The 25,000-nt window shown below is 45.4% G+C and overlaps 1 protein-coding gene across 1 annotated transcript in view; it reads left to right on the top strand.

The window, feature by feature from the left end:
* LOC129701213 (regulator of G-protein signaling 8-like) overlaps nucleotides 1-19,821 on the top strand; it is a 39,101-nt gene extending 19,280 nt beyond the window's left edge. Inside the window, exons 3-6 of the mRNA XM_055642315.1 lie at nucleotides 4,764-4,874; nucleotides 8,784-8,845; nucleotides 17,511-17,677; nucleotides 19,075-19,821. Of these exons, the coding sequence (XP_055498290.1) occupies nucleotides 4,764-4,874; nucleotides 8,784-8,845; nucleotides 17,511-17,677; nucleotides 19,075-19,275 (541 nt within the window). The 3' untranslated portion in view covers nucleotides 19,276-19,821. The remainder of the gene's footprint in view (nucleotides 1-4,763; nucleotides 4,875-8,783; nucleotides 8,846-17,510; nucleotides 17,678-19,074) is intronic.
* Nucleotides 19,822-25,000: the final 5,179 nt, after the last annotated feature.

Genomic DNA, 25,000 nt, shown 5'->3' with positions numbered 1-25,000 from the left:
ACAGCACAGGAACAGGCCCTTCAGCCCACAATGTCCGTGCCGAACATGATGCCAAGACCAACTCTTATCTGCCTGCACATAACCCATATCCCTCCATTCGCTAGTTATACATGTACCTGTATAGACCATAGACCATAGAACAAGACTACAGCACAAGAACAGGCCCTTCGGCCCACAGTGTCTGTACTGGACATGTTAAACAAATCTCCTCTTCCTTTTTCATGCCAAGATTTTATTTCTTGTCTGCCTACGGTAATCCACAATACTCCATTCCACATGCATATCCGTACATTTATCTAAAAGCCTCTTTTTTTTTTGACTTTCGTAAAAAGATTCACCACCAAGGAAAGTACCAGTGCGCAAGGTCGTCACCAGTTTAAGAGTGTGTAAAAAACTTGCCCCACAAATCTCCCTTCAGAAGGCCCTCTAAAGTGAGAATACAGACCCAGAAACAAAGACAAAGAAAATAGGAACAATTCTATTGTCACATGAAACTCATAGAGGGGACTCAAGTGAAGCCTGTTTTTGTTTGCAGTCATACATACCAGGTCCTGAACCATTTATTTATTTATTTATTTATTTAAATTACTATTGTACCTCATACTTGTAATAGGTACAGAAACAAATCTCCTCTTCCTGCATGCCAAGACCAACTCTTGTCTGCCTGCACGTGATCCAAATCCCTCCATTCCCCTGCATATCCGTGTGCCTATCTAAAAGCCTCTTAAATGCTACTATCGTATCTGCCTTCACCACCACCCCTGGCAGCGTGTTCCAGGTACTCACCACCCTCTGTGTAAAAAACTTGCCCCACACATCTCCCTTCAACTTCACCCTTCTTACCTTGAAGCTATGCACACTAGTATTTTATTTTTCCATCCTGGAAAAATGTTCCAATTGTCTCATCTATTTATGCATCGCATAATTGTATATGTCTCTCGCAGGCCTCCCCTCAATCACTGGAATACCAGAGATAAAAATCCTAGTCTATCCAACCTCTCTTTGTTGCTAAAATCCTCTAATCCAGGTATCATTCTGGTAAACCTCTGCACTCTTTCCAACAAAGCCCCATAACAAAAACCTGCTGCATGACTTGCTGTCACTAAGACTCAATGCCCCAACCTACAACAGCAAGCATATCATATGACTTCTTTGCCACTCTATCTACTTGTCTTACCACTTTCGGGAAGCTAAGGACTCACACTCCAAAATACCTCTGTACACCAATGCTGTTAATGGTCTTGCCATTAATTGTATATTTTCCCCTTGCATTCAACCTATAAGAAAAGGATCTCATAGAAACATATACAATTCTTAAAGGATTGGACAGGCTAGATGCAGGAAAAAAGTTCTCGATGTTGGGGGAGTCCAGAACCAGGGGTCACAGTTTAAGAATAAGGGGTAGTCCATTCAGGACTGAGATGAGGAAAAACATTTTCACCCAGAGAGTTGTGAATCTGTGGAATTCTATGCCACAGAAGGCAGTGGAAGCCAATTCACTGGATGTTTTCAAGAGAGAGTTAGATATAACTCTTAGAGCTAAAGGAATCAAGGGATATGGAGGAAAAAGCAGGAGCAGGGTACTCTTCTACTTAATCTTGCAAATGAAACATAAACCAAACGAATAGTTAGATCTCAAGCCGGGCGTTGAGCAGCCAGGTTGGTGTCTCTGTGTCAACGGGGAACTGATTTTAGATGATCAGCCCTGTCAATATTGAAAGGCAGTGCTGGCTCGAAGGGCCGAATGTTTCTATGTTTCTAACCTCCTTAAATACAAAAGCTCACACTTGCCCGGATTAAAACTATCAGCCATTTCCCCAGCCATTTCTGTAGCTGACCTATACCCCGCTTCCTCACAGTCCACAACCCCAGCAATCTTCCTGTCTCCTACAAAAACTAACTAACAAAGCTTTTTTCAGAGCTATCAATGGGCAAACTTAATATTTATATATTTTATTTATTTATTAAAGTTTAATTTAATGTTTCTAAACTTTTTCAGTTTGTCACTATTTTTAGTGCACAACATGTTAAAATGTAAGGTACACAAAATTGCTGGAGAAACTCAGCGGGTGCAGCAGCATCTATGGAGCGAAGGAAATAGGTAACGTTTCGGCCCGAAACGTTACCTATTTCCTTCGCTCCATAGATGCTGCTGCACCCGCTGAGTTTCTCCAGCTTTTTTGTGTACATTTGATTCTCCAGCATCTGCAGTTCCTTCTTAAACACATGTTAAAATGTAACATGGGCCATTATGGGCTCCACCCTTCCTTGGTCAAACGTTGCCGGCTCTGCTTTGTTCTGGCCTTTTCTTACCTGCAGTTCCCTCCCCTGTACTTTCAATCTGAAGAAGGGTCCCGACCCAAAACGTCACCCATTCTTTCTGTCCCGAGATGTTGCCTGACCCTCTGAGTTACTCTAGCACTTTGTGTCTATCTCCAGTATATACCAGCATCTGCAGTTCCGTTCTGCACATGTTATAATGTAATATTATTTCTCAGACAGTCAGAACCTTTTACTGAAGTTACTGAGGTTTACACTCACATGTACCGAGGTGCAGTGAAAGGCCTTTGCGTACGTGCTATCTGGTCAAAGAAAAGACTTCACATGAATACAATCAAGCCGTCCACAGCGCACAGATAAATGATAAAGGGGACAACTTTAATGCTAAGATACAACATTGAAATCTAATAAAGACAGATTAATGATAGGTCCGAGGTCTCCAATGAGGTAGATGGGAGGACAGGGCAACTCTCTAGCTGATGAGAGGACGGTTCAGTTGTCTGATAATATCTGGGAAGAAACTGTCCCTGAATCAGGAGGTGTGCGTTTTCACACTTCTGTACCCCTTGCCTGATGGGAGAGGGGAGAAGAGGGAGTGACCGGGGTGAGACTGGTCCTTGATTTTGCTGCTGGTCTTGCCGAGGCAGCGTGAAGTGTAGATGGAGTCAATGGAAGGGAGGCTGGTTTGCGTGATGGTCTGGGCTACATCCACAACTCTCGGCGATTTTGTGGATTGTGTCAAACAACAGTATTTGCAGTCGGGAGGGAGCCTGGTGATTGGGGAGCGTGGGAGCAGATGAAAGTGGTAATGATGTGTGGTGCGGTGTCTCTGTATCCCACCCCTTACTGAGAGGCAGCAAGGAGCATAAAGGCAGTGTTTCTGAACTGTGAGGAGGAAATGATACGTTACACCAGGGTGACAGGATGCACACAACAGGAAAGACGATAATTGAAGAGGACATGGGCCAGCAGATAACAAGTGGACTAGGAAAGGGAATGCAAATTCAATTCAATCTGTGACACGATCGCCCAGTTTCATTGTTCAGCTGCCCTCGGTAACTCTGAAAAGGGTTCTTTTTCCACCATTTCAGTCATTTCCATTCATTTCTCTGTGAATGCCCAACGTAAGGAAGGGCTGAGAAAGGTACACAGGACATTAACATTTGGGCGGCACAGTGGCGCAGCGGTCGAGTTGCTGCCTTACAGCGCGACGGACCCGGGTTCGGTCCTGATTGCGGGTGCTGTCTGTACGGAGTTTGTACGTTATCCTGCGTGGGTTTTCTCTGGGTGCTCTGGTTTCTTCCCACACTCCAAAGATGTAAAGGTTTGTTGGCTAATTGGATTCATTGGATAGGTAAAAATTGTAAATTGTCCCCAGTGTGTAGGATAGTGGTAGTGTACGGGGTGATCACGGGTTGGAGCGGACTCGGTGGGCTGAGGGGGCTTGTTTCTGTGCAGTATCTCTAAACTAAACTAAACTAAACTAATATTGGGGCCATTTCAAATCAACTCTAAAGAAATCTAGACAGGGATACGAATCCTAAATACTTTCTTTCTTCAGATCCCCTCTATCCTAGGTGCTGGTGGGATATAAAACATAGTTTATTATGTGATTGTCATGTGTATCGAGGTACAGATTTTTTGTTGCATGCTATCCAGTCAGCGGAAAAACGATACATCATTACAAACAAGCCGTCCACAGTGTACAGATACAGGATAAAGGGAATAATGTTTAGTGCAAGATAAAGTCCTTAAAAGTCACATTAAGGAGTCCAAGGGTCTCCAATGAGGTAGATGGAAGGTCAGGACCCCTCTCTAGTTGTTGATAGAATGGTTCAGTTGCCTAATAACAGCTGGGAAGATATACACAAAACGCTGGAGTAACTCAGTGGGACAGGCAGCATCTCCCAACAACAGCTGGGAAGAAACTGTTTCTGAATCTGGAGGTGTGTGTTTTCAAAATTCTGCACCTCTTGCCTGATGGGAGAGGGAAGAAAAGAGAGTGACCGGGTGTCCAAGAATAAGATACACCATCAACAACCTAGACTAAATTAAACTAAACTAAACTAAACTAAACTAAACTGAACTAGTGTTTAGGAAGAACTACAGATGCTGGTTTACACTGAAGATAGACGCAAAATGCTGGAGTAACTCAGCGGGACAGGCAGCATCTCTGGAAAAAATGGAAAAGGTGACGTTTTGGGTCGAGACCCTCTTCAGACTGTGTTTACGCCTTTAGTCCAGTAGCAGTGAGTGGGGAAAGGAATAAGGTTTGGGGATGTAAAATGGTGGGATTGCTAATGACAGTGTAACATGGTCTCAGCCCAGGGCAGGCTATCTGTGACTGTGTTATTTTAAGATCAGTACTGTTGTTTGGAAGAAATCCTAGCGCTGCATATTTCCCTCGCTAAATATATCACACTGTGCAGCACCAGGGAGCAAGGAATGCTTTCACAGTCTGGTTACGTTGTGTCTTTTCACAGAGGCAGAGCAATGAAGACCCGGCTCGGATGTCTGTCACAGAAATCTGACTCCTACAGCGACTTCAGTGCTTTCCTCCTAAATAAGCACGAGAAGCCCATCAGGTGCTTGAAGTAAGTAGCCGTTCACTCATAAGTAACTGGGCGGCACGGTGGCGCAGCGGGTAGAGCTGCTGCCTCACAGTGCCGGAGATCCGGGTTCAATACTGCCCTTGGGTGATGCCTGTGCCTGGAATTTGCACGTTCTCCCTGTGACCGAGTGGGTTTCCTCCGGGTGCTCTGGTCTCCCCCCACATCCAACACGTGGGGGTTTGTACGTGAATCGGCCCTCTGTAAACCGCCCCAGGTGTGGCATTACATGGAACTATTGCGAACGGGTGATCGATGGTTGACGTGAACTCGGTGGGTCGAAGGGCCAAAGATTCCATGCTGTATCTCTAAACTAAAACAGAACAAACCTGCTATCGTGGTGTGGATTGAATTGAATTGAATTAAATGGAATTGAAAGATAGGGCATGGAAACACATCCTTCAGCCCACCGTGTCTATGCCGACCATCGATCACCCGTTCACACGAGTTCCATGTTATCCCACTCTCTCATCCACTCCCTGCACACTTTCCAGATGGGCCAATTAACCTACAAACCCGCACGTCTTTCAGGAAATCGGAGGAAACCCACAGGGAGAACGTGCAAACTCCACACAGACAGCAGCCGATGTCAGGATCGAAGTCGGGTCTCTGGCGTTGTGGGGGTGGGGGGTAAGGGAGGAGGGGGGGGTGCGAGGAAATAAAATAATCACTACTACCTCACTGCAGCATGCAGAACCAAATCCCCGTCAAACTGGAGAAAGACACCAGCAACGCTGATCATGTTTCGGTCAGGGAAGGACGTCTGTAACCCAGTGTGTACCATTTATTATGGGACACACTGTAACATGGTAAACAGAATGGGAGGTCAAGTGGCAGACAGCACCTCTTTAGAAGTGACTCAATATCGGTCATTTGTAGTAATTCATTAGCCACTCGTAATTTATAACAGTAATGCTGGATACTCAGTTAAATGCTGATAGAATCATAGAGCAGTTCAGCACGGAAACAGGCCCTTCGGCCCACCAGGCACATGCTGACCAACATGGCCCTCTGCACTGCCCATAACCTTCTATCCATGTATCTGTCCAAACGTCATTGAAAACTCACATTTGTACCCACTTCTGCAGCATCCTCTGGCAGCTCGTTCCAGATACAGACACCCCTCTGATCATTTGTCGTTACCTTTAAGTAGCAGGACCCATCTAGCTACATACCATTGCCACTTGTAACAGACATCTGGACAGATATGTGGACCAGAATAGTTTCGAGGGATGTGGGCTAAATTCGGACATCCCAAATTGACGACTTAGCAAGGACGCAAAGTGCTGGAGTAACTCAGCGGGTCAGGCAGCATCTCTGGAGAACATGGGTAGGTGACGTTTCGGGTTGAGACTCTTCTTCTTCAGGCTTACTCTAAGTCTGAGGAAGAAGGGTCTTGACCCAAATCGGCTGAAGGAAGAATCCAAGTCTGAATAAACTTCAAAGTATTCTGAAGAAGTGTCCCGACCCGAAACTCCACCTATCCATGTTCTCCAGAGATGATGCCTGACCCGCTGAGTTACTCCAGCACTTGGTGTCCTTTGGTGTATGAACTAGTATCTGCATCTACAGAATGACAACTTGGACGGCATGGACAAGGTGGGCCGAATGGATTGTTGTACGACACTTTGCTGTACGACACTTTGACTCTATCATTTAACTGAGGAATCTGTGGAATTCTTTGCCACAGAAGGCGTGGGAGGGCAAAGTCAGTGGATACATTTTATATATATATATATATCTGCAAATTGTTGTCTGCGCATCTGCTGAAGGGAACAAAAATGGGATCTGATTTACTCATCTTGGCTTAGAGATAGATAGATTTTTGATTAGTACTGGTGTCAGAGGCTACGGGAAGAAGAATGGAGAATGGGGTTAGGAGGGAGAGATAGGTCAGCCATGATTGAATGGTGGAGTAGACTTGATGAGCCAAATGGCCTAATTCTGCCCCTATCACTCATGATCTCATGAACAGGCTTCACTGTAATAAATGACAGGGGGCTGCGGATTTTGCTGGCTCCTACATCAAGTAATGTGGCCGTGGTCCAGCTGAATAGAGCCAAGGTCAAGGATAACATTGATCTGGTGGAACAGTGGAGGGACTGAGGGGTGAGTGGACCCATGGCACACTTCAACTTGAAATGCCGAGGAGATCATCATCTTTAAAAGGACGTTATAATTGGGAGGGGTTGGGGCTGGAGGCAGCTGCCAAAGAGAATTAATCAAAAGACAGCCACATTTTGGAAATGCAGTATGATAAAATCAGATTTTCCACATTGCTTTCTCTCCCTTCTGCTTCATCTGCTGTTCTATTTGTGCTGAAAGGCAAGTTGATGCCAAGAGGAGTAAAGCAGATCTCATTTTTGCTCCTTTCAGCAAATGTACAGACAACAATTTGTCACCCTTAACCCTTCCAGCAAAGGCAGCCTGTCTCCATCTGTCAGACCACACACGCACTAAACAGCACTGTCTGCGAGATGGTGGGATAATGATGCCTCTTTGTTTCAGTGGGAGTGTACTTTAGACTCTATACTTTAGAGATAAACCTACAAACCTGCAAGTCTTCCGACTTTAGACTTTATATATATACAGCACAGAAACAGGCCCTTCGGCCCACCAATTCCATGCTGACCCAACGATTCCCATACTCTCTAACACTATCCTACATACTGGGGACAATTTACAGAAGCCAATTAACTTACAGACCTGCAAGTCTTTAGATATTAGAGATACAGAGCAGGAACAGGCCATTTGGCCCACCGTGTCCGCGCCGATCAGCGATCACCCCGTACACTTAACTGCACGCACTGGGGACAATTTTACAATTTACCGAAGCAAACCAACAAACAAAGAAGCAAGTCGTTGGAATGTGGGAGAAAACCGGGGCGCCCAGAGGAAACTCACGCAGTCACACAGAGAATGTACAAACTCTTCACGGACAGCCCCCGAGGTCAGGATTAAACCCGGGTCTCTGGCGCTGTGAGGCAGCAACTCTACTGCTGCGCCACTGTGCCGGCCTGTACATTGGAATACCTGCTACAGCCAAACAAGAAAAACTGCTCACACAGAGCGTGATAGACCTGTGCAGCATGCAAACAGGCCCTTCAGCCCAACTCGGCCATGCCGACCAAGTCACCATTTTGCACCAGTCTCATTTGCCTGCATGTGGCCCATGTCCCTCTAAAGCCTCCCTATCCGTACATCATCTGTGGAAATGCATTTAGAAACTCGTACTTGTATCTGCCTCTATAGTTTCCACAGGCAGTTCAGTCGAGATACAGACTGCCCTCTGAGTACAGCACGGGATCTGGCCCTTCAGCCCACCTTGTCCATGCCGACCAAGTTGTTCCAAGATCCATTACTCGTTCCTTAAGTCTATGCCCTCTAGTTTTGGAAACATTTCAAAGACATTCGGGCAGGTACATGGATAGGAAAAGTTTCAAGTGATTTGGGCAAAATGGAGACAGGTGGGACCGATACGCTCAGTGTGGACGATGGGATTGATGAAACATTACATTTGGGCGCAGGTAGCAGATGGCAAGTCATATTGAGATCTATAACAAAGAAACCACATGGCAGCACAGAGGTTCACAGACTCGGGTTCGATCCTGACCTTGGGTGCTGTCTGTACGGAGTTGGCACGTTTTCTCAGGGTGCTCCAGTTTCCTCCCACATCCCAAAAGACGTGCAGGTTTGTAGGTTAACTGGCTTCTGTAAATTGTCCCTAGTGTGTAGGATAGAACTAGTGTGAACGGGTGATCGATGGTCGGCACAGACTTGGTGGGCCGAAGGGTTCCACGCTGTGTCTCAATCCTCAGTCAAGCATGGGATTTATATTGGACTGAAGTGGCTTATGTGAATGGTAATTGTTCTTCCTTGTTGGGTCCTTCAAAGGTTGTCCACAGAGGAAGCCATGCAATGGACTGAATCGTTCCGTGTGCTTCTAGATCATAAGTGTAAGTGCATCTAGATATTTGTGTGTTATCAACATGGCGACAATGACTCGAGTGATTAGTGATGTAACCACCCAAAACCCATCTTATTGTACTGTCATTCCTTTCGGATATTGAGAATGATTGGTGGAAAGTTAGCCTTCATGTACAAATTAGCTGCAAATAAGAATTCCATTGTCCTGTTTTCGATACATATGATATGAACCACTTTTGATTCTTGACCTTTGACTCCTCTTGACCCCTGTCTCTTGACCCCTGTCTCTTGACCCTAATCTCTTGACCCCTGTCTCTTGACCCTTGTCTTTTGACCCTTGTCTCTTGACCCGACCCCTATCTCTTGACCCCTGTCTCTTGACCCCTGTCTTTTGACCCTTGTCTCTTGACCCTTGTCTCTTGACCCCTGTCCCTTGACCCCTGTCCCTTAACCCTTGTCTCTGACCCTTGTCTCTTGCTGTGTTTCTTGACCCCTGTCTCTTGACCCCTGTCCCTTGACCTCTGTCCCTTGACCCCTGTCTCTTGCCCTGTGTTTCTTGACCCCTGTCTCTTGACCCCTGTCCCTTGACCCTTGTCTCTTGACCCTTGTTTCTTGCCCTGTGTTTCTTGACCCCTGTCCCTTGACCCCTGTCTCTTGACCACTGTCTCTTGACCACTGTCTCTTGACCACTGTCTCTTGACCTGACCCTTGTCTCTTGTCGCTTGACTCTTGACCCCTATCTCTTGAACTGAGCCTTGACCCTGTCTCTTGACCTGACCCTTGTCCCTTGTCTCGTAACCCTTGTCTCTTGACACTTGATCCTTGTCTCTTGACTTGGACCTTGTCACTTGACTCCTGACTTGATCATTGACCCTTGACACTTGTCTCCTGACCCTTGAGTCTTGACTTGACCCTTGACCCTAGATCCTTGTCTCTTGACCCTTGACTCTCTTTTCCTTGACTCTTGACGTTGGATTCTTGTTTCTTGACTCTTTGGTCAAGAGAGGGGCGCAGCTGTGAATTCTTAGAACGACGAAACCACACATGCGAAGCACAAGGTGATACCGTGCCAGTCGCATGTTCCTGTGCATTTCGTCTGCAGCATCTGAATGCGGCACTCCATTGGCATGGAGCTGGAATGTTTGTCGTGCCTTCCTGCTTGTAGAGCCTGGGACTTATTCCCACAGTCTTTTGACACAGTGATGAGGTGCTGACTGCCAACACAAATCCCGCAGGGCTTGGTTGTAATACTGCTATGTTGACTATCAATAAACCAGATATTGGTCAAGGGGCTCATAAGAACTAGAGCGCGGAATGGACTTTGAAAATGGCGCCAAAACATGGCGATTCTTGCATGCGGGATCAGTGGACTATTTGTGTACACTTTGCTAATGGAAGATATGCTTAGGCATGGCAACTGTAGGTAATAAAGGAATTTTACTGTGCGTTTGCACATGACACTAGATGCACCATTGAACCATTGACGACTGAGTGAAGCACAAAATGATAAAGGAGAAGTTTTAATAGCAGAGAGAATCATCATCAACCCCCATAAAAAATAAGTTATTCAGCATTCAAGAGTCAAGAGTGTTTGATTGTCATATGTACCGAAAACAGAATGGTAAAATACTTGCAGCAGCATAGTAGGTCTGTAGCCCCTGTACTCATAGATAACACAATAAACAAAAGAGACAAGGGTTCGATCCTGACGTGTGGATTTGTAGGTATCCCTCTGGCCCTCCGTAAATTGCCCCTAGTGTGTAGGGAATCGATGGGAAAGTGGGATAACATGGAAAAAGGAAAAAGGGAAAAAGCAGGAACGGGTTACTGATTTTGGATGATCAGCTATGATCATATTGAATGGCGATGCTGGCACGAAGAGCCGAATGGCCAGCTCCTGCTCCTATTTTCTATGGAACTAGTGTGAACGGGTGATGGATGGTCGGTGGACTTGGTGGGACGAAGGGCCTGTTTCCGTACTGTATTGGTCAATTCAATTCATTTCAGATTGGGTTACCTTACTCTCCACAGCCACTTGAAACTGTCCATCTCTTTCTAAAACTGGCAACACACGTTAGGAGTGGGGGCAAGATTCCCCTTGGACGGTTGCAATCAATGCTTTTTGTTTGTATGCAAAACGGTGTTGGTAAACATGGTTAATAAATGTCTGCCGTAAATGATGCCAAGACCATCACTTATGTGCCTGCACATAACCCATAATCCTCCATCCGACATATCCATGTGTCTATATAAAATAATTTGAAATGCCACTAACATATCTGCATCAACCATCACCCACCTAGCAGTATGTTCCATGCACTCACCACCCTCTGTGTGACAACACCGTGCACTTCTCTTTTACACTTTGCCCCTCTCAGCTTACAGCAATGCTCTCTAGTCTTTGATATTTCCACTGTGGGATAAAGATTCTGTCTATCCTATCTATGCCTCGTAATTTCATATACTTCTTCCAAGTCTTCCCACAACGTTCATCATTCCAAGGGTCAAGAGTGTTTTATTGTCATATGTCCCAGATAGAACAATGAAATTCTTACTTGCAGCAGCACCACAAAATATGTAAGTATAGTACTCTGTAAACAATTAGATAAACGAGAGGAAGAAAAAGTTCAGTGTGTGTATATATAAATAAATATATATATATATTCACACACACTGTAGATACACACACACATATACACTAAAAAACAAACAATAATGGTGCAATAATAACTATAATAGACTTTGTAGTTCAGAGCTTATTTGAGGTTATAGTGTTTAATAGCTGAAAGGCTGTAAGGAAGAAAGTGTTCCTGACCTGGACGTTACAGTTTTCAGGCTCCTGTACCTTCTTCCCAATGGTCGGGACCAGAGAAAACAATCCCTGCCCTTCCAACCTCTCCCTGTAGATGAATCTTGAGAATCCAGGAACCACTCTGTTAAGCCTCCTTTACACTCTTTCCCAAGCCTTCACGACCTCCTGTAATGGGATGCCCAGAACTGCGTGCAATAATCCAAAAGTAACGACCACAGTTAATGGCATTTAACTTTTAACTTATTGGAGGTGCCCTCACATGCCATCCAAAAACACCACTGGTTGTCCATTAGAGAGTCAGAGTGGACAGCTATCTGCAGAGCCAAAAAGAGATGGGGGAGATATTGAACAATTTATTTTCTTCGGTGTTCACCAAGGAGAAGGATGTTGAGTTGTGTGAGGTGGGGGAAACAAATTGAGTAGCTATGGAAACAATGAGATTCAAAGAAGAGGAAGTACTGACACTTTTGAAAAATATAAAAGTGGATAAGTCTCCAGGTCCGGACAGGATATTCCCTAGGACATTGAGGGAAGTTAGTGTAGAAATAGCAGGGGCTATGACAGAAATATTTCAAATGTCATTAGAAATGGGAATAGTGCCGGAGGATTGGCGTACTGCGCATGTTGTTCCATTGTTTAAAAAGGGTTTAAAAGAGTAAACCCAGCGATTATAGACCTGTTAGTTTGACGTCAGTGGTGAGCAAATTAATGGAAAGGATACTTAGAGATAATATATATAAGCATCTGGATAAACAGGGTCTGATTAGAAACAGTCAACATGGATTTGTGCCTGGAAGGTCATGTTTGACTAATCTTCTTGAATTTTTTGAAGAGGTTGCTTGGGAAATTGATGAGGGTAAAGCAGTGGATGTTGTATATATGGACTTCAGTGGGTTAAGAAGGTTCAATTGTTGGGTATTAATGGTGGAGTAGCAAGATGGATTCAACAGTGGCTGAATGGGAGATGACAGAGAGTAATGGTGGATGGCTGTTTGTCAGGTTGGAATCCAATGACTAGTGGGGTGCCACAGGGATCTGTGTTGGGTCCACTGTTGTTTGTCAAGTACATCAATGATCTGGATGATGGTGTGGTAAGTATGCAGATGATACTAAGATAGGTGGTGTTGTGGATAATGAAGTAGATTTTCAAAGTCTAAAGAGAGATTTAGGCCAGTTGGGAGAGTGGGCTGAAAGATGGCAGATGGAGTTTAATGCTGATAAGTGTGAGGTGCTACATCTTGGCAGGACAAATCAAAATAGGACGTACATGGTAAATGGTAGTGAATTGAGGAACGCAGTTGAACAGAGGGATCTAGGAATAACTGTGCACAGTTCCCTGAAGGTGGAATCTCATGTAGATAGGGTGGTAAAGAAAGCTTTTGGTGTGCTGGCCTTTATAAATCAGAGCATTGAGTATAGAAGTTGGGATGTAATGTTAAAATTGTACAAGGCATTGGTGAGGCCAATTCTGGAGTATGGTGTACAATTTTGGTTGCCTAATTATAGGAAGGATGTCAACAAAATAGAGAGAGTACAGAGGAGATTTACTAGAATGTTGCCTGGGTTTCAGCAACTAAGTTACAGAGATAGGTTGAACAAGTTAGGTCTTTATTCTTTGGAGCGCAGAAGGTTAAGGGGGGACTTGATAAAGGTCTTTAAAATGATGAGAGGGATAGACAAAGTTGACGTGGATAAGCTTTTCCCACTGAGAGTAGGGAAGATTCAAACAAGAGGACATGACTTGAGAATTAAGGGACAGAAGTTTAGGGGTAACATGAGGGGGAACTTCTTTACTCAGAGAGTGGTAGCTGTGTGGAATGAGCTTCCAGTGAAAGTGGTGGAGGCAGGTTCGTTTTTATCATTTAAAAATAAATTGGATAGTTATACGGACAGGAAAGGAATGGAGGGTTATGGTCTGAGTGCAGGTAAATGGGACTAGGGGAGAATACGTGTTCGGCACGGACTAGAAGGGCCAAGATGGCCTGTTTCCGTGCTGTAATTGTTATATTGTTATATGGTTATATGTTATATGGTTGTAATACTTAAGGGCCTGTCCCACTGTACGAGGTTATTCAAGAGTTCTCCCGAGTTTCCCCTGATTCAAACTCGGAGAATTACGGTAATAGCCGCTCGTTGGTACGCGGGGCACATGTTGAAAAATCTTCACGAGCTTACCGCGTTTCCCATGTACCTGCCGTTAGCGTTACAAGCCACTAAGAGACGTCCCCGATCTCCGACGTACCCGCTACGTACATTCGACGTACTTACCACGAGTTTGATTTTTTTTTTAAACTTGGGAGAGTTCTTGAATGAACTCGTACAGTGGGACAGCCCCTCTAGAGAACATGCCTTTCTCTCACTGGTATCCTTCCAAACTGCGAAGAACATTCTCTCTTACGTAGTCCACGTCTACACTTAGTTTACATTACATCACAGCATCTTACAATAAAGTGACGTACTGAGTGAATAAGAAATATTAAAACATAAAAAGAGAATCTTTCACAAAGAAAATATCTATTTTCAACAATAGTGCCATGCATTTCGAACTAGATTTTTCTTCAAATGCAAACCTTCACAAAAAAATTATGTAGATGCTGGTTTATGAAAAGAGACACAGAGTGCTGGAGTAACTCAGCGGGACAGGCAGAATCTCATGTTTTGCACTAATGCTTTAGAGTCGGGACCCTTCTTCAGACTGCTTGTTGTAAGGGGGAGAAAGCTGGAAGAGAGTTGGGGGCAGGACAAAGACTGGCAAGTGATCGGTGCATCGGGTGAGTGGGGGGTTCGATTGGTAGAGGGGGTGGTTGAAGGTCAGAGATGAACAGACAGAAAAGTAGTGAGATAAGGGGATAAGCAGAGAAGTGACGTGAAATGTGAAGCCAGAGGATGGAATATATGTGGAAGGGGACCAAATGGTATGGGCAAAAGGAGAAATGGGAGGCATTTACTATGTGGAAGCTTAACACGCTGCAGAGATCTGTTAAAGGGCGGCACGGTGGCACAGCGGTAGAGTTGCTGCCTCACAGCACCAGAGAACTGGGTTCAATCCTGACTACGGGTGCTCTCTGTACGGAGTTTGTACGTTCTCCCTGTGACCGCGTGGGTTTTTTCTGGGTGCTCCGGTTTCCTCCCACACTCCAAAGACGTACAGGTTTATAGGTTAATAGGCTTTGGTAAAAAAAAAATGTAAATTGTCCCTTGTGTGTCGAGTGTAAGGGATATCACTGGTTGGTCCCGACTCGGTGGGCCGAAGGGCCTGTTTCCACGCTGTATTGCTAAACTAAACTAAAAAGCTGTCTCCAAGAATAAAATCTCATTGGTTAGAATATTCACTCAGAATACTAAGGGACAAATTTTACAGATGTAGGAGCTGCAGATACAAGGTTTACAAAAAAGACATTAAGTGCTGGTGTCTGAAGAAGGGTCACAACCCAAAACGCATCTATCCATGTTCTTCAGACATACTGCCTGACCTGCTGAGTTACTCCAGCACTTTGTGTTATTTTTTTGTTACAGAACTACACATGGGTATTCGCTCAAAAATATTTCTGTTCAGTCCCAAATATCTCCAAACCAGCTGGATTCTGTAAACAGAGGCAGGCTCGATGCACTATTGTTAAAAAGTTGTTAAGCCCATTTCATTGCACTGAAATCCCACAACAGCTCTAAAACAGGGTCAGACTGGGGTTATGTAATCAGGGGCATGAGAAAGGACCTCTCCTCATGTGCCCCATTATGTTTCGCACGAACGCTCTTTAGACTTTAAACTGTAGACTTTAGAGATACAGCGTGGAATCCGAGTCCACGCCGCCCATCGATCACTCGTTCACACTAGTTCTATGTTATCTCACTTTCGCATCCACTCCCTACACACTAGGCAGGGGCTCTTTACAGAAGCCAATTAACCTACAAACCAGTGTGGGAGGAAACCGGAGCGCCCGGAGAAAACCCACGCAGGTCACGAGGAGAATGTACAAACTCCGTACAGACAGCACCCGTGGTCAGGATCGAACCTGGGTCTTTGCCGCTGTGAGGCAGCAACTCTACCACTGCGCCACCATGCCACCCCGTCTTCTGAAACCCTGAATGGATGCCACCTGATGATTGTTTGGGTGCCCGGCTGATGGTCCCAGTCACAGGGAATATCACCTGGGATGGACATTGTCTGCACGTACACGGGCCTTTCTATTTCTTTACAAATAAAAGGTAGCAAGGGTGTGAAAAGTCAAGTCAAGTCAATTTTATTTCTCTAGCACATTTAAAAACAACTCTCGTTGACCAAAGTGCTTTACATTAGTGCAGGTACTAACGTGCTACATACAATGGTACATAGATCTAACAATACATACATAGATACATACATACAGCGCTCCCTCAGAGGACCTCAAGAAAGGCTTGTCAGTATAAATAGGTTTTAAGTCTAGACTTAAAGGAGTAGATGGAGGGGGCAGTTCTGATGAGAAGAGGGATGGTGTTCCACAGTCTAGGTGCTGCAACCGCAAAAGGACGGTCGCCCCAGAGCTTAAACCTGGACCGCGGGATAGTCAGTGGCCCTAAGTCGGTCGATCTGAGGGACCTGGAGGTAGAATGGTGGGTTAGAAGATTTTTGATATAGGTGGGGGCAAACCCGTTAAGGGCTTTGTATACATATAGGAGGAGCTTGAAGTTGATTCTATACCGTACTGGGAGCCAGTGGAGAGAGGCCAGGATCAGGGTGATGTGGTCCCTTTTTCGGGTGCCCGTCAAAAGTCTCGCTGCGGCGTTTTGGACCAATTGCAGGCGGCACACAGATGATTGGCTGATGCCAGTGTATAGGGAGTTGCAGTAATCAAGGCGGGAAGAGATAAATGAGTGGATGATTTTTTTTCTAAGGTCCTTGAATTGGAGGAATGGTTTGATTTTCGCTATCGTGCGAAGCTGGAAGAAGCTAGCTTTTACCACAGCATTGACTTGTTTGTCAAACCTCAATGCGGAGTCAAATAGCACGCCAAGATTTTTGACGTGAGGTTTGAAGGGAGGTTAGTCAAGAGTATTTAATTGTCATATTACCAAAACAGAACAATGAAATTCTTATTTCCAGCAGCATAACAGGTCTGTAAACGCAGTACTCAATGGATTACATAATTTAAAAATTACATAATAAAAACAAAAAGCGTCAATAATTGATGACTCCATGATTCTATAAACTCCATGATCTATGATTCTATGACTTTATAAATTATAAATCAGACCAATTCACAACGAGATGGTCTCCATTTGTCGTCTTTTTGGAATCATAGGGTGCAACACAATTGTAAAAAATAACTGTTTCAGGACTGGACGAGGGTTGGTCAAGATTATAAACAATGATCTCCTTACTTTAAAATTTTTTTTTTTTAATGTTTTATTTTCTTTCTTCTATTTTCTTTTTCTCAACTTTCTTCACTCATTCGTCTTTTTTCTTTTTCTTCACACACTATATATCTCACGTCTTTCTACTATCTAATTTATTTTTCTTATTCTAATCTTTCTTTAATATAACAACAACAAAAAAGAAGTTGTACATAAAATGTATTATGAAAATATATATTAGGCACTTTGGTGCCATATGATTGTACTTCTAATAAAATAAAGTATTTAAAAAAAAAATTTTTTTTTTAAAACGTATTAGTGCCAAGCAAAATAATAATAATAATAATAATAATAATAATAATAATAATAATAACTTTATTTATAAAGCGCTTTTAGACAACATCAGTTACCACAAAGTGCTGTACATGGGAAGTCAACAAAACAAAAAAATAAAAAGCCCCAAGTTCCTGGCCCACTGAATTACTCCAGCACTTTAGAGAAAAATAGTGTTTCCGCTGTGCTAATAACTAGCCATCCTTGCCTCCTGCCAGATGGTTTAGCTGCCTTCAGAGCCTTCCTTCGCTCAGAATACAGTGAGGAAAACATTGAGTTCTGGCTCGCGTGTGAGGACTACAAGAAAACAAAATCGCCCACAAAGCTGTCTTCAAAGGCAAAGAAGATCTACTCGGAGTTTGTCGACGTCCAAGCTCCAAGAGAGGCAAGAGTTTTGATTTTCTTAAAAATATATACACATTTGTCTGCAGCGACTATCTCTTTATTTTTATTGAATTAAGTACAAAACCACACCTGATTTGAAGAGTTGTGTTGAATTTCAAAACATGTCCAAACCAAATCAAAGAGCATAACTTTGAAGCTGTTATGTGCGGGAAGGAACTACAGATGCTGGTTTAAACCGAAGACAGACACAAAATTCTGGAGTAACTCAGCGGGACAGGCAGCATCTCTGGATAGTAGGAATGGGTGATGTTTCAGGTCGAGACCCTTCTTCAGATTGAGTGTCAGGCAAGAGGGAGACACAGAGATAAGGAAGTGCAAGGTGTGAAAACGAGGCAAAGGGGATGAGGCTCAAGGAAAATGTAGAATAGATCATTGATAGCTAGAAGAAGGTGACAACGAAGCATACAGAGCTACTATTTAATCAGGGGGGATAGTCAGACTGGACGGAGAACTGAGAAGGGCGAGGGGGATGGAGAGAGAGAGAGAAAGCAAAGGTTACTTGAAGTTAGAGAAGTCAATGTTTATACCGCTGGGCTGTAAGCTGCCCAAGAGAAATGTGAGGTGCTGTTCCTCCAATTTGTGCTGGGCCTCACTCTGACAACGGAGGAGGCCCAGGACAGAAAGGTCAGTGTGGGAATGGGAGGGGGAGTTAAAGTGCTGGGCAACCAGGAGATCAGGTAGATTTAGACGGACTGAGTGGAGGTGTTCAGCGAAACGATCGCCGAGCCTGCGCTTCATACCGCCGATACATGATATCCTTCTTATAGGTGGACCAAAACAGAACACAATATTCCAATGCAGCCTCATCAACGTCTGTACAACTGTAACAGGACGTCCGATTTCCATAGCTGCATAGCTCTGGCAATATCTTGAAAAATCTTCTCCGCGCTCTATCTAGCTTAATGACCTCCTCACCAACACCTTGCACTACAGTAACTTAATGTCTCAGCATCTATAGCTTAGAGCCTTGAGGCGGATGAAGGCCAGCGAGCCCTAAGCGAAGATCAAGCCCATGTCCGGGATGAGATCCCTCCTCCCCCAGTGTCAGTGGGCGGCAAGCGACACAGTGCCTTACAGAACCAGAGACCCGGGATCGATCCTGACTCTGGGTGCTGTCTGTACGGAGTTTGCACGTTCTGCCTGTGACTGCGTGGGCTTTCTCTGGGTGCTCCAGTTTCCTCCAACATCCCAAAGACGTGCAGGTTAATTGGCTTTGGTAAAATTGTAAATTGCCCCTAGTATGTAGGATCGTGCTAATGTACGGGGTGACTGCTGGACTCGGTGGGCTGAAGGGCCAGGTTTTTTTCGTGCTGTATCTCTCTCTCTCTCTCTCAAGTGCAGACCACAGTGTAACAATGAGCTGGTTCTTTGTCGCAGGTGAACATAGACTTCCAGACACGAGAGCACACCAGGAAGAGCCTACTGGAGCCAGACCACGGCAGCTTCAACGACGCCCAGAAGCGAGTCTACAGCCTGATGGAGAGGGACTCCTACCCCAGGTTCCTCAGGTCCAAGGTCTACCGCGACGTGATAAACCAGACCCAGAACAGCAGCCAAACGCCAAGGAGGTGCAGCTGAGGAGCGGCCTACAAGGCCAGGCCCGAGCGTCCTTCTCTCTCCTTCCGCATCTGCGCTGTCCAACCCATGAAGCTGTCGTAGATGATTGTCGCAGTGAAGATCAGAAACCCTTCCTTGTGGCGCCCCCTTGCTCCTGATCCAATGCTCCAGCCGTTTTCATGGAATGCAGCTTTGCCCGACCACCATCCACACCCCACAGTGCAGGCCTCCCATCCTCAACTGTCAAGTCCTTTAAAGACTCTTGTAGCCGTCAAAAAGCATGTCGAAAAAAGCTTTGCCTGTCCTTCAATCTCCAAAATTCAATGGCAATAGAAGATCAAAATACACAGGGTTTTAGTGCACATTTATTTAAGTGTTCAATGTGAAAGCAATAGTTTTAAATCAATTGCATTAGTATTTATGATACAATGTACACCTGTCTGCTGAACACTAAGCAAAAAGACGTTTTTATTAAGTGCATCTCCATGTCTATATTTATCAACCAGCCCCCTTCAGTCTGAGTATATTTATTAATTGAGACAATGAATAAAAAGTGTTTGTGAGGAATATGGTGCATCTTTGATGGGGGCTCGTTATTTCCCAGATCTGCATCCATAGAGTCGTAGAGTTACGGAGGCATTGAGTTAGAGTGGCACAGTGCCTTATGGCACAGTGTCATAGAGTTATAGTGTCATCATCATTGAGTCAAAAGGCCCTACAGTCAGAAGGGCATAGAAAGCAAGCCACAGTCACAGAGCCATAGAAACATAGACAATAGATGCATGAGTGGGCCATTCAGCCCTTCAAGCCAGCACCACCATTCAATATGATCACGGCTGATCATCCAAAATCAGTACCCCGTTCCTGCTTTCTCCTCATATCCCTTGATTCCATTAGCCATAAGAGCTAAATCTAACTCTCTCTTGAACACATCCAGCGAATTGGCCTCCACTGCCTCATGTGGCAGAGGATTCCACAGATTCACAACTCTCTGGCTGAGAAAGTTTTTCCTCGTCTCAGTACTAAATGGCCTACCCCCTATTCTTAAACTGTGACCCCTGGTTCCGGACTCCCCCAACATGGGGCCATTTTTTTCCTGCATTTAGCATGTCCAATCCCTTAAGAATTGTATATGTTTCTATAAGATCTCCTCTCATCCTTCTAATAGAGTCATAGAATCACGATGATGGAGTCACAGGCATAATGTCATCGAGCCATCGACCCTCCCACTGCTGGAAGCATCATCTTTGAGAGGTTGGGCAGGCTAGGACTTCATTCCTTGGAGATCAGAAGGATGAGGGGTGATCCTACAGAGGAGCACGCAAGAGTAATATATAGCATAAATGCTCCATTTCTACCCAGAGTAGGGGAATTGAGAACCAGAGGATTTATGTTTAAGATGAAAAATACTAGGAACCCGAGAGGCAACCTTTTTACACAGAGGGTGGTGTAGGTGTGTGGACTGCTGGAGGAGGTTAGTTGAGGCAGGTACTGTCACAACGTTTAGACAGGTACATGGATAGGATAGGTTTAGAGGGATATGGGCCAAATGCAAGCAGGTGGGATGAGTGTAGATGGGGCATATTGGTCGGCGTGGGAACGTTTGGCTGATGGTGTTGTTTCCACTCTGTATCACTATGACTTTATGACACTCCACGTCCACTATCCAGATCCATACTTTCAAGAAACATCCCCCGGCAGGGAGATAATCCCTCCAATTGAGTAGGGCCGCTCCAGCTGATTCCAGCTGTTGAATGTCACATCAATAAAGGGCGGGAGGATCCCCAGCATCTGTTACAGGGACGTCTCAGACAACGTTGTGTGCAGGCCTTGGCCTGTGCAGGCTCCCCCTTCAATGACTGGTGTACCATGACATCCTCCTGCATTTTCCACCCAGGTCTGCTGTAACCACTTTTTATGCTTCCCTATCCAGATCCATTTTCACAAGGGAGATAATCCCTCCACAGTAGGGCCGTCCAGCTGATTCCAGCTGTTGATTCACATCAATAAAGGGCGGGAGGATCCCCAGCATCTGTTACAGGGACGTCTCAGACAACGTTGTGTGCAGGCCTTGGTGTGCAGGCTCCCCCGATCCAACCACCAGGCTGTAACACTTTGCTTCCCCTTCACAAGGACACTCCGAGCTGGATTGCTATGTAAGAGGGTTTGCTGCCAGTTACTGGATCACACTCTGGTGTGGGGTCGTAGAGATATCGCTGCCCCAGCAGCTTCACAACCAAGGACACAGGTGTCAGAGGTTATGGGGAGAAGGCAGGAGAATGGGATGAGGAGGGAGAGATAGATCAGCCAAGATTGAGTAAACTTGATGGGCCGAATGACCTAATTCTACTCCTATTCCTTACGGGCCTGTCCCACTTACGCAACTTTTTCGGAGACTGCCGGCACCCGTCATAGGTCGTTGCAGGTCGCTGAAAATGTCCAACATGTTGAAAATCCAGTGGCGACCAGAACAAAGTACATCTCTTTGGGCGACTACTCACGACCATACAGGCTTCACCCCGCGACATGTCGCCTGTATGGGCGTGAGTCGTCCCCTCAGTCGCCCAAAGAGTCGTAGCGCCTTTCTGGCCGCCACTGGATTTTCACCATGTTGAAAATTTTCGGTGACCTGCAACGGCCTATGACGGGTGCCGGCACTCGCTGAAAAAGTTGCGCAAGTGGGACAGGCCCGTTATGGCCTTATGACCTTATGAAACATTTGCATTTCAAATTTTAAATTTAGTTTAGTTTAGAGGCACAGCAGGGAAACAGGCCCTTCGGCCCACCGAGTTTAGGCTGACCAGCAGTCCCCCCGTACATTAGGGACAATTTATAATCTCTACCAAAGCCAATTGACCGGACAAAGCCGCACGTCTTTGGGATGTGGGAGGAAACTGGAGCACCCGAGGAAAACCCACGTGGTCACAGGGAGAACGTGCAAACTCCGTGCAGACAGCACCTATAGTCAGGATCGTACCCAGGTCTTTGGCGCTGTAAGGCAGCATCTCTGCCGCTGCTCCACCGTGCTGCCACTTTGGAACATTTCCTTAGGAAATGTTTTGCGTGATATGATTTTGCTCTAAGAAACAAGGAACTGTGAATCCTGGTTTCCAATAAAGGACAGAAAGCGCTGCAGTAACTCAGCAGGTCGGGCAGCATCACTGGAGAACATGGTTAGGTGACGTATCGAGTTGGGACTCTTCTGTCTTAAGAAGTGGCCAGTCCCGAAACATCACCTAACCAGGTTTCTCCAGATTTTCTACCTGATCCACTGTGTTATTGCAGCACTTTGTGGCTTTTGATGTTTTCGGAAGTTTATTTTAAGGGGTGGCTCAGTGGCGCCGCTGGTAGAGCCGCTGCCTCACGGCGCCAGAGACCCAGGTTCGATCCCGGTCTCGGGTGCTGACTGTATGGGGTTTGTACGTTCTCCCTGTGACCGCGTGGGTTTTCTCCGGGTGCTCCAGGTTTCTCCCACATCCCAAACACGTGCAGATTTGTAGGTTAATTGGCTTCTGTAAATTGTGAGTTGATGAGAAAGTGGGATAACAGAGAACTAGTGTGAATGGGTAATCGGTGGTGGGTGTGCACTCGGTGGGACCGAAGGATCTGTTTCCATGCTTACTCCATATCTTTCAATTATTCAATCAATAAAATAAATTTTCAATCGTGTGACTGCAAACAAAAATAATCAAAATGATTGGAATTCCACGCTCAGGATTACTATTCTCCCAGATTCCTGTAGCTGGTTTGCAATTCCTCCCAAAATGTGCCAGATTTAGTTGGTTGGAAATTGATTTTTCCATTTTGCAGGTTCGGTAATCTTAGACGTAAGGAAATGCAGGTGCAGGCTTACAATAAAAAGATGCAAAGTGCTGGAGGAACTCAGCAGGTCAGGCAGCATCTCTGGAGAAAAGGAATAGGTGACCCTTCTTCAGAACATGAACAGGCAAGCTTGTCTGCCAGGACCCTTCTTCAGAAGCATTCAGATTCAGAAATCCCATCTAGTATTTTGTTAATGTGTTCATTGCAGTGTCCACCAGATGGCAGACTTTCAGAATCCAGGACATCTCCCGGTCAAAATGGGAGATCATGTCAGCTAAACCCACGTGATGTCCCAGTTGCTCAACACTTTAACTCCCCCTCCCATTCCCACACTGACCTTTCTGTCCTGGGCCTTCTCCATTGTCAGAGTGAGGTCTAGCGCAAACTGGAGGAACAGCACCTCATTTTTCGCTTGGGCAGCTTACACCCCACTACTATGAATATTGACTTCTTTAACATCAAGTAACACTTGCTTTCCCTCTCTCTCAATCCCTCCCCCATCCTAATTCTCCGACCAGTCTGGCTGTCCTCCTGATTACATTTTTACCTTTGTATGCTTCGTTGTCACCTTCTCCTTGCTAACAATGATCTATTCCAAATGTTCCTTGAGCTATGTCCCCTTCGATGACTCATTTTCACACCTTACCCTTCCATATCTCTGTATCTCCCTCTCCCCTGATTCTCAGTCTGAAGAAGGGTCTGCTAAGATTAGCTTATCTTGGCATCGTGCTTGCACGGACATTGTGGGCCGAAGGGCCCGTTCTTGTTCTGTACTGTTCCATGACCTATGCTTGTTCCTTCAAACAGCAGAAGCAGTTTCCTCCCTCTCCCAGCTTTTAGTAATTGTTTTCTCATCAGTCCTATGAGCCTTTGATGCCATTTATGATGATTCTGCAATATTTCAAAAATAAGCTTTATTGAGAATTTAAAATAGATGTGTAGGAAGGAACTGCAGATGCCGGTTTGACAGAAGATAGACATAAAAGTGCTGGAGTAACTCAGCGGGACAGGCAGCATCTCTGGAGAGAAGGAATGGGAGACATTTCGGATCGATACCTTCTCTGTGTTACAGCGCCAAGGGGCAAAATATATACAAAGCAAAGAGAATGCAAAAACCCTTCATTCTCAAGTTACTATACATTTTCTATTCATTCGTTTGTGCCACACTCAGTATTCACACCTATCTTTAAACAAAACACCCTTGCCATTCAAAAGTGCTGGAGTAACTCAGCGGGACAGGCAGCATCTCTGGAGATTACGGATAGGTGACGTTTTGAGTCGGGGGACCTTCTTCAGACAGATTGTAGTGTATGGGATGAGGAAAGAACGCTGGGAGAGAGGAGGGGCAGGACAAAGCCTGGTAGGTAATAGGTTGAAGACAAAAAGCTGGAGTAACTCAGCGGGGCAGGCAGCATCTCTGGAGAGAAGGAACGGGTGACGTTTCGGGTCGAGACCCTTCGTAGTTGATACAGGCGAGGAGGGTTTTTTGATTGACAGGTACTGGAACTGAAGAAGGACCCTGACCTCCTTAGAAAGCATTCTGTCGGGTTGCATCACAGGTTGGTTTGGGAACAGCTCTGCCCAAAACTGCAAGATATTGCAGAGTTGTAGATGTAGCCCAGTCCGTCACACAGACCAGACTCTCCACCATTGACTCCATCTACACTTCACGCTGCCTCAGAAAAGCAGCCGACATAACCAAAGACTCGTCCCATCCTGGGTCATTCCTCCGTCTTCCAGCTCCCGTCCGGCAGAAGGTACAGAAGCTTGAATGCGCGCACCACCAGACTCAGGAACAGCTTCTTCCCCTCTGTTATCAGGCTTCTGATCGGTCTGTCCATCAGTCAGGGTACTGTCTGATTCACCTCTACCCCATTGCGGACATTGGACAGACCTAAGGAACTGGTGCGCTGCAAGCTTTTCA

Source organism: Leucoraja erinacea, chromosome 10, assembly GCF_028641065.1.
Source record: "Leucoraja erinacea ecotype New England chromosome 10, Leri_hhj_1, whole genome shotgun sequence".
Taxonomy (NCBI): Eukaryota; Metazoa; Chordata; class Chondrichthyes; order Rajiformes; family Rajidae; genus Leucoraja; species Leucoraja erinaceus.
Note: the sequence above shows the minus strand (reverse complement) of the source record. Positions and strands in the feature narration are given on the sequence as shown.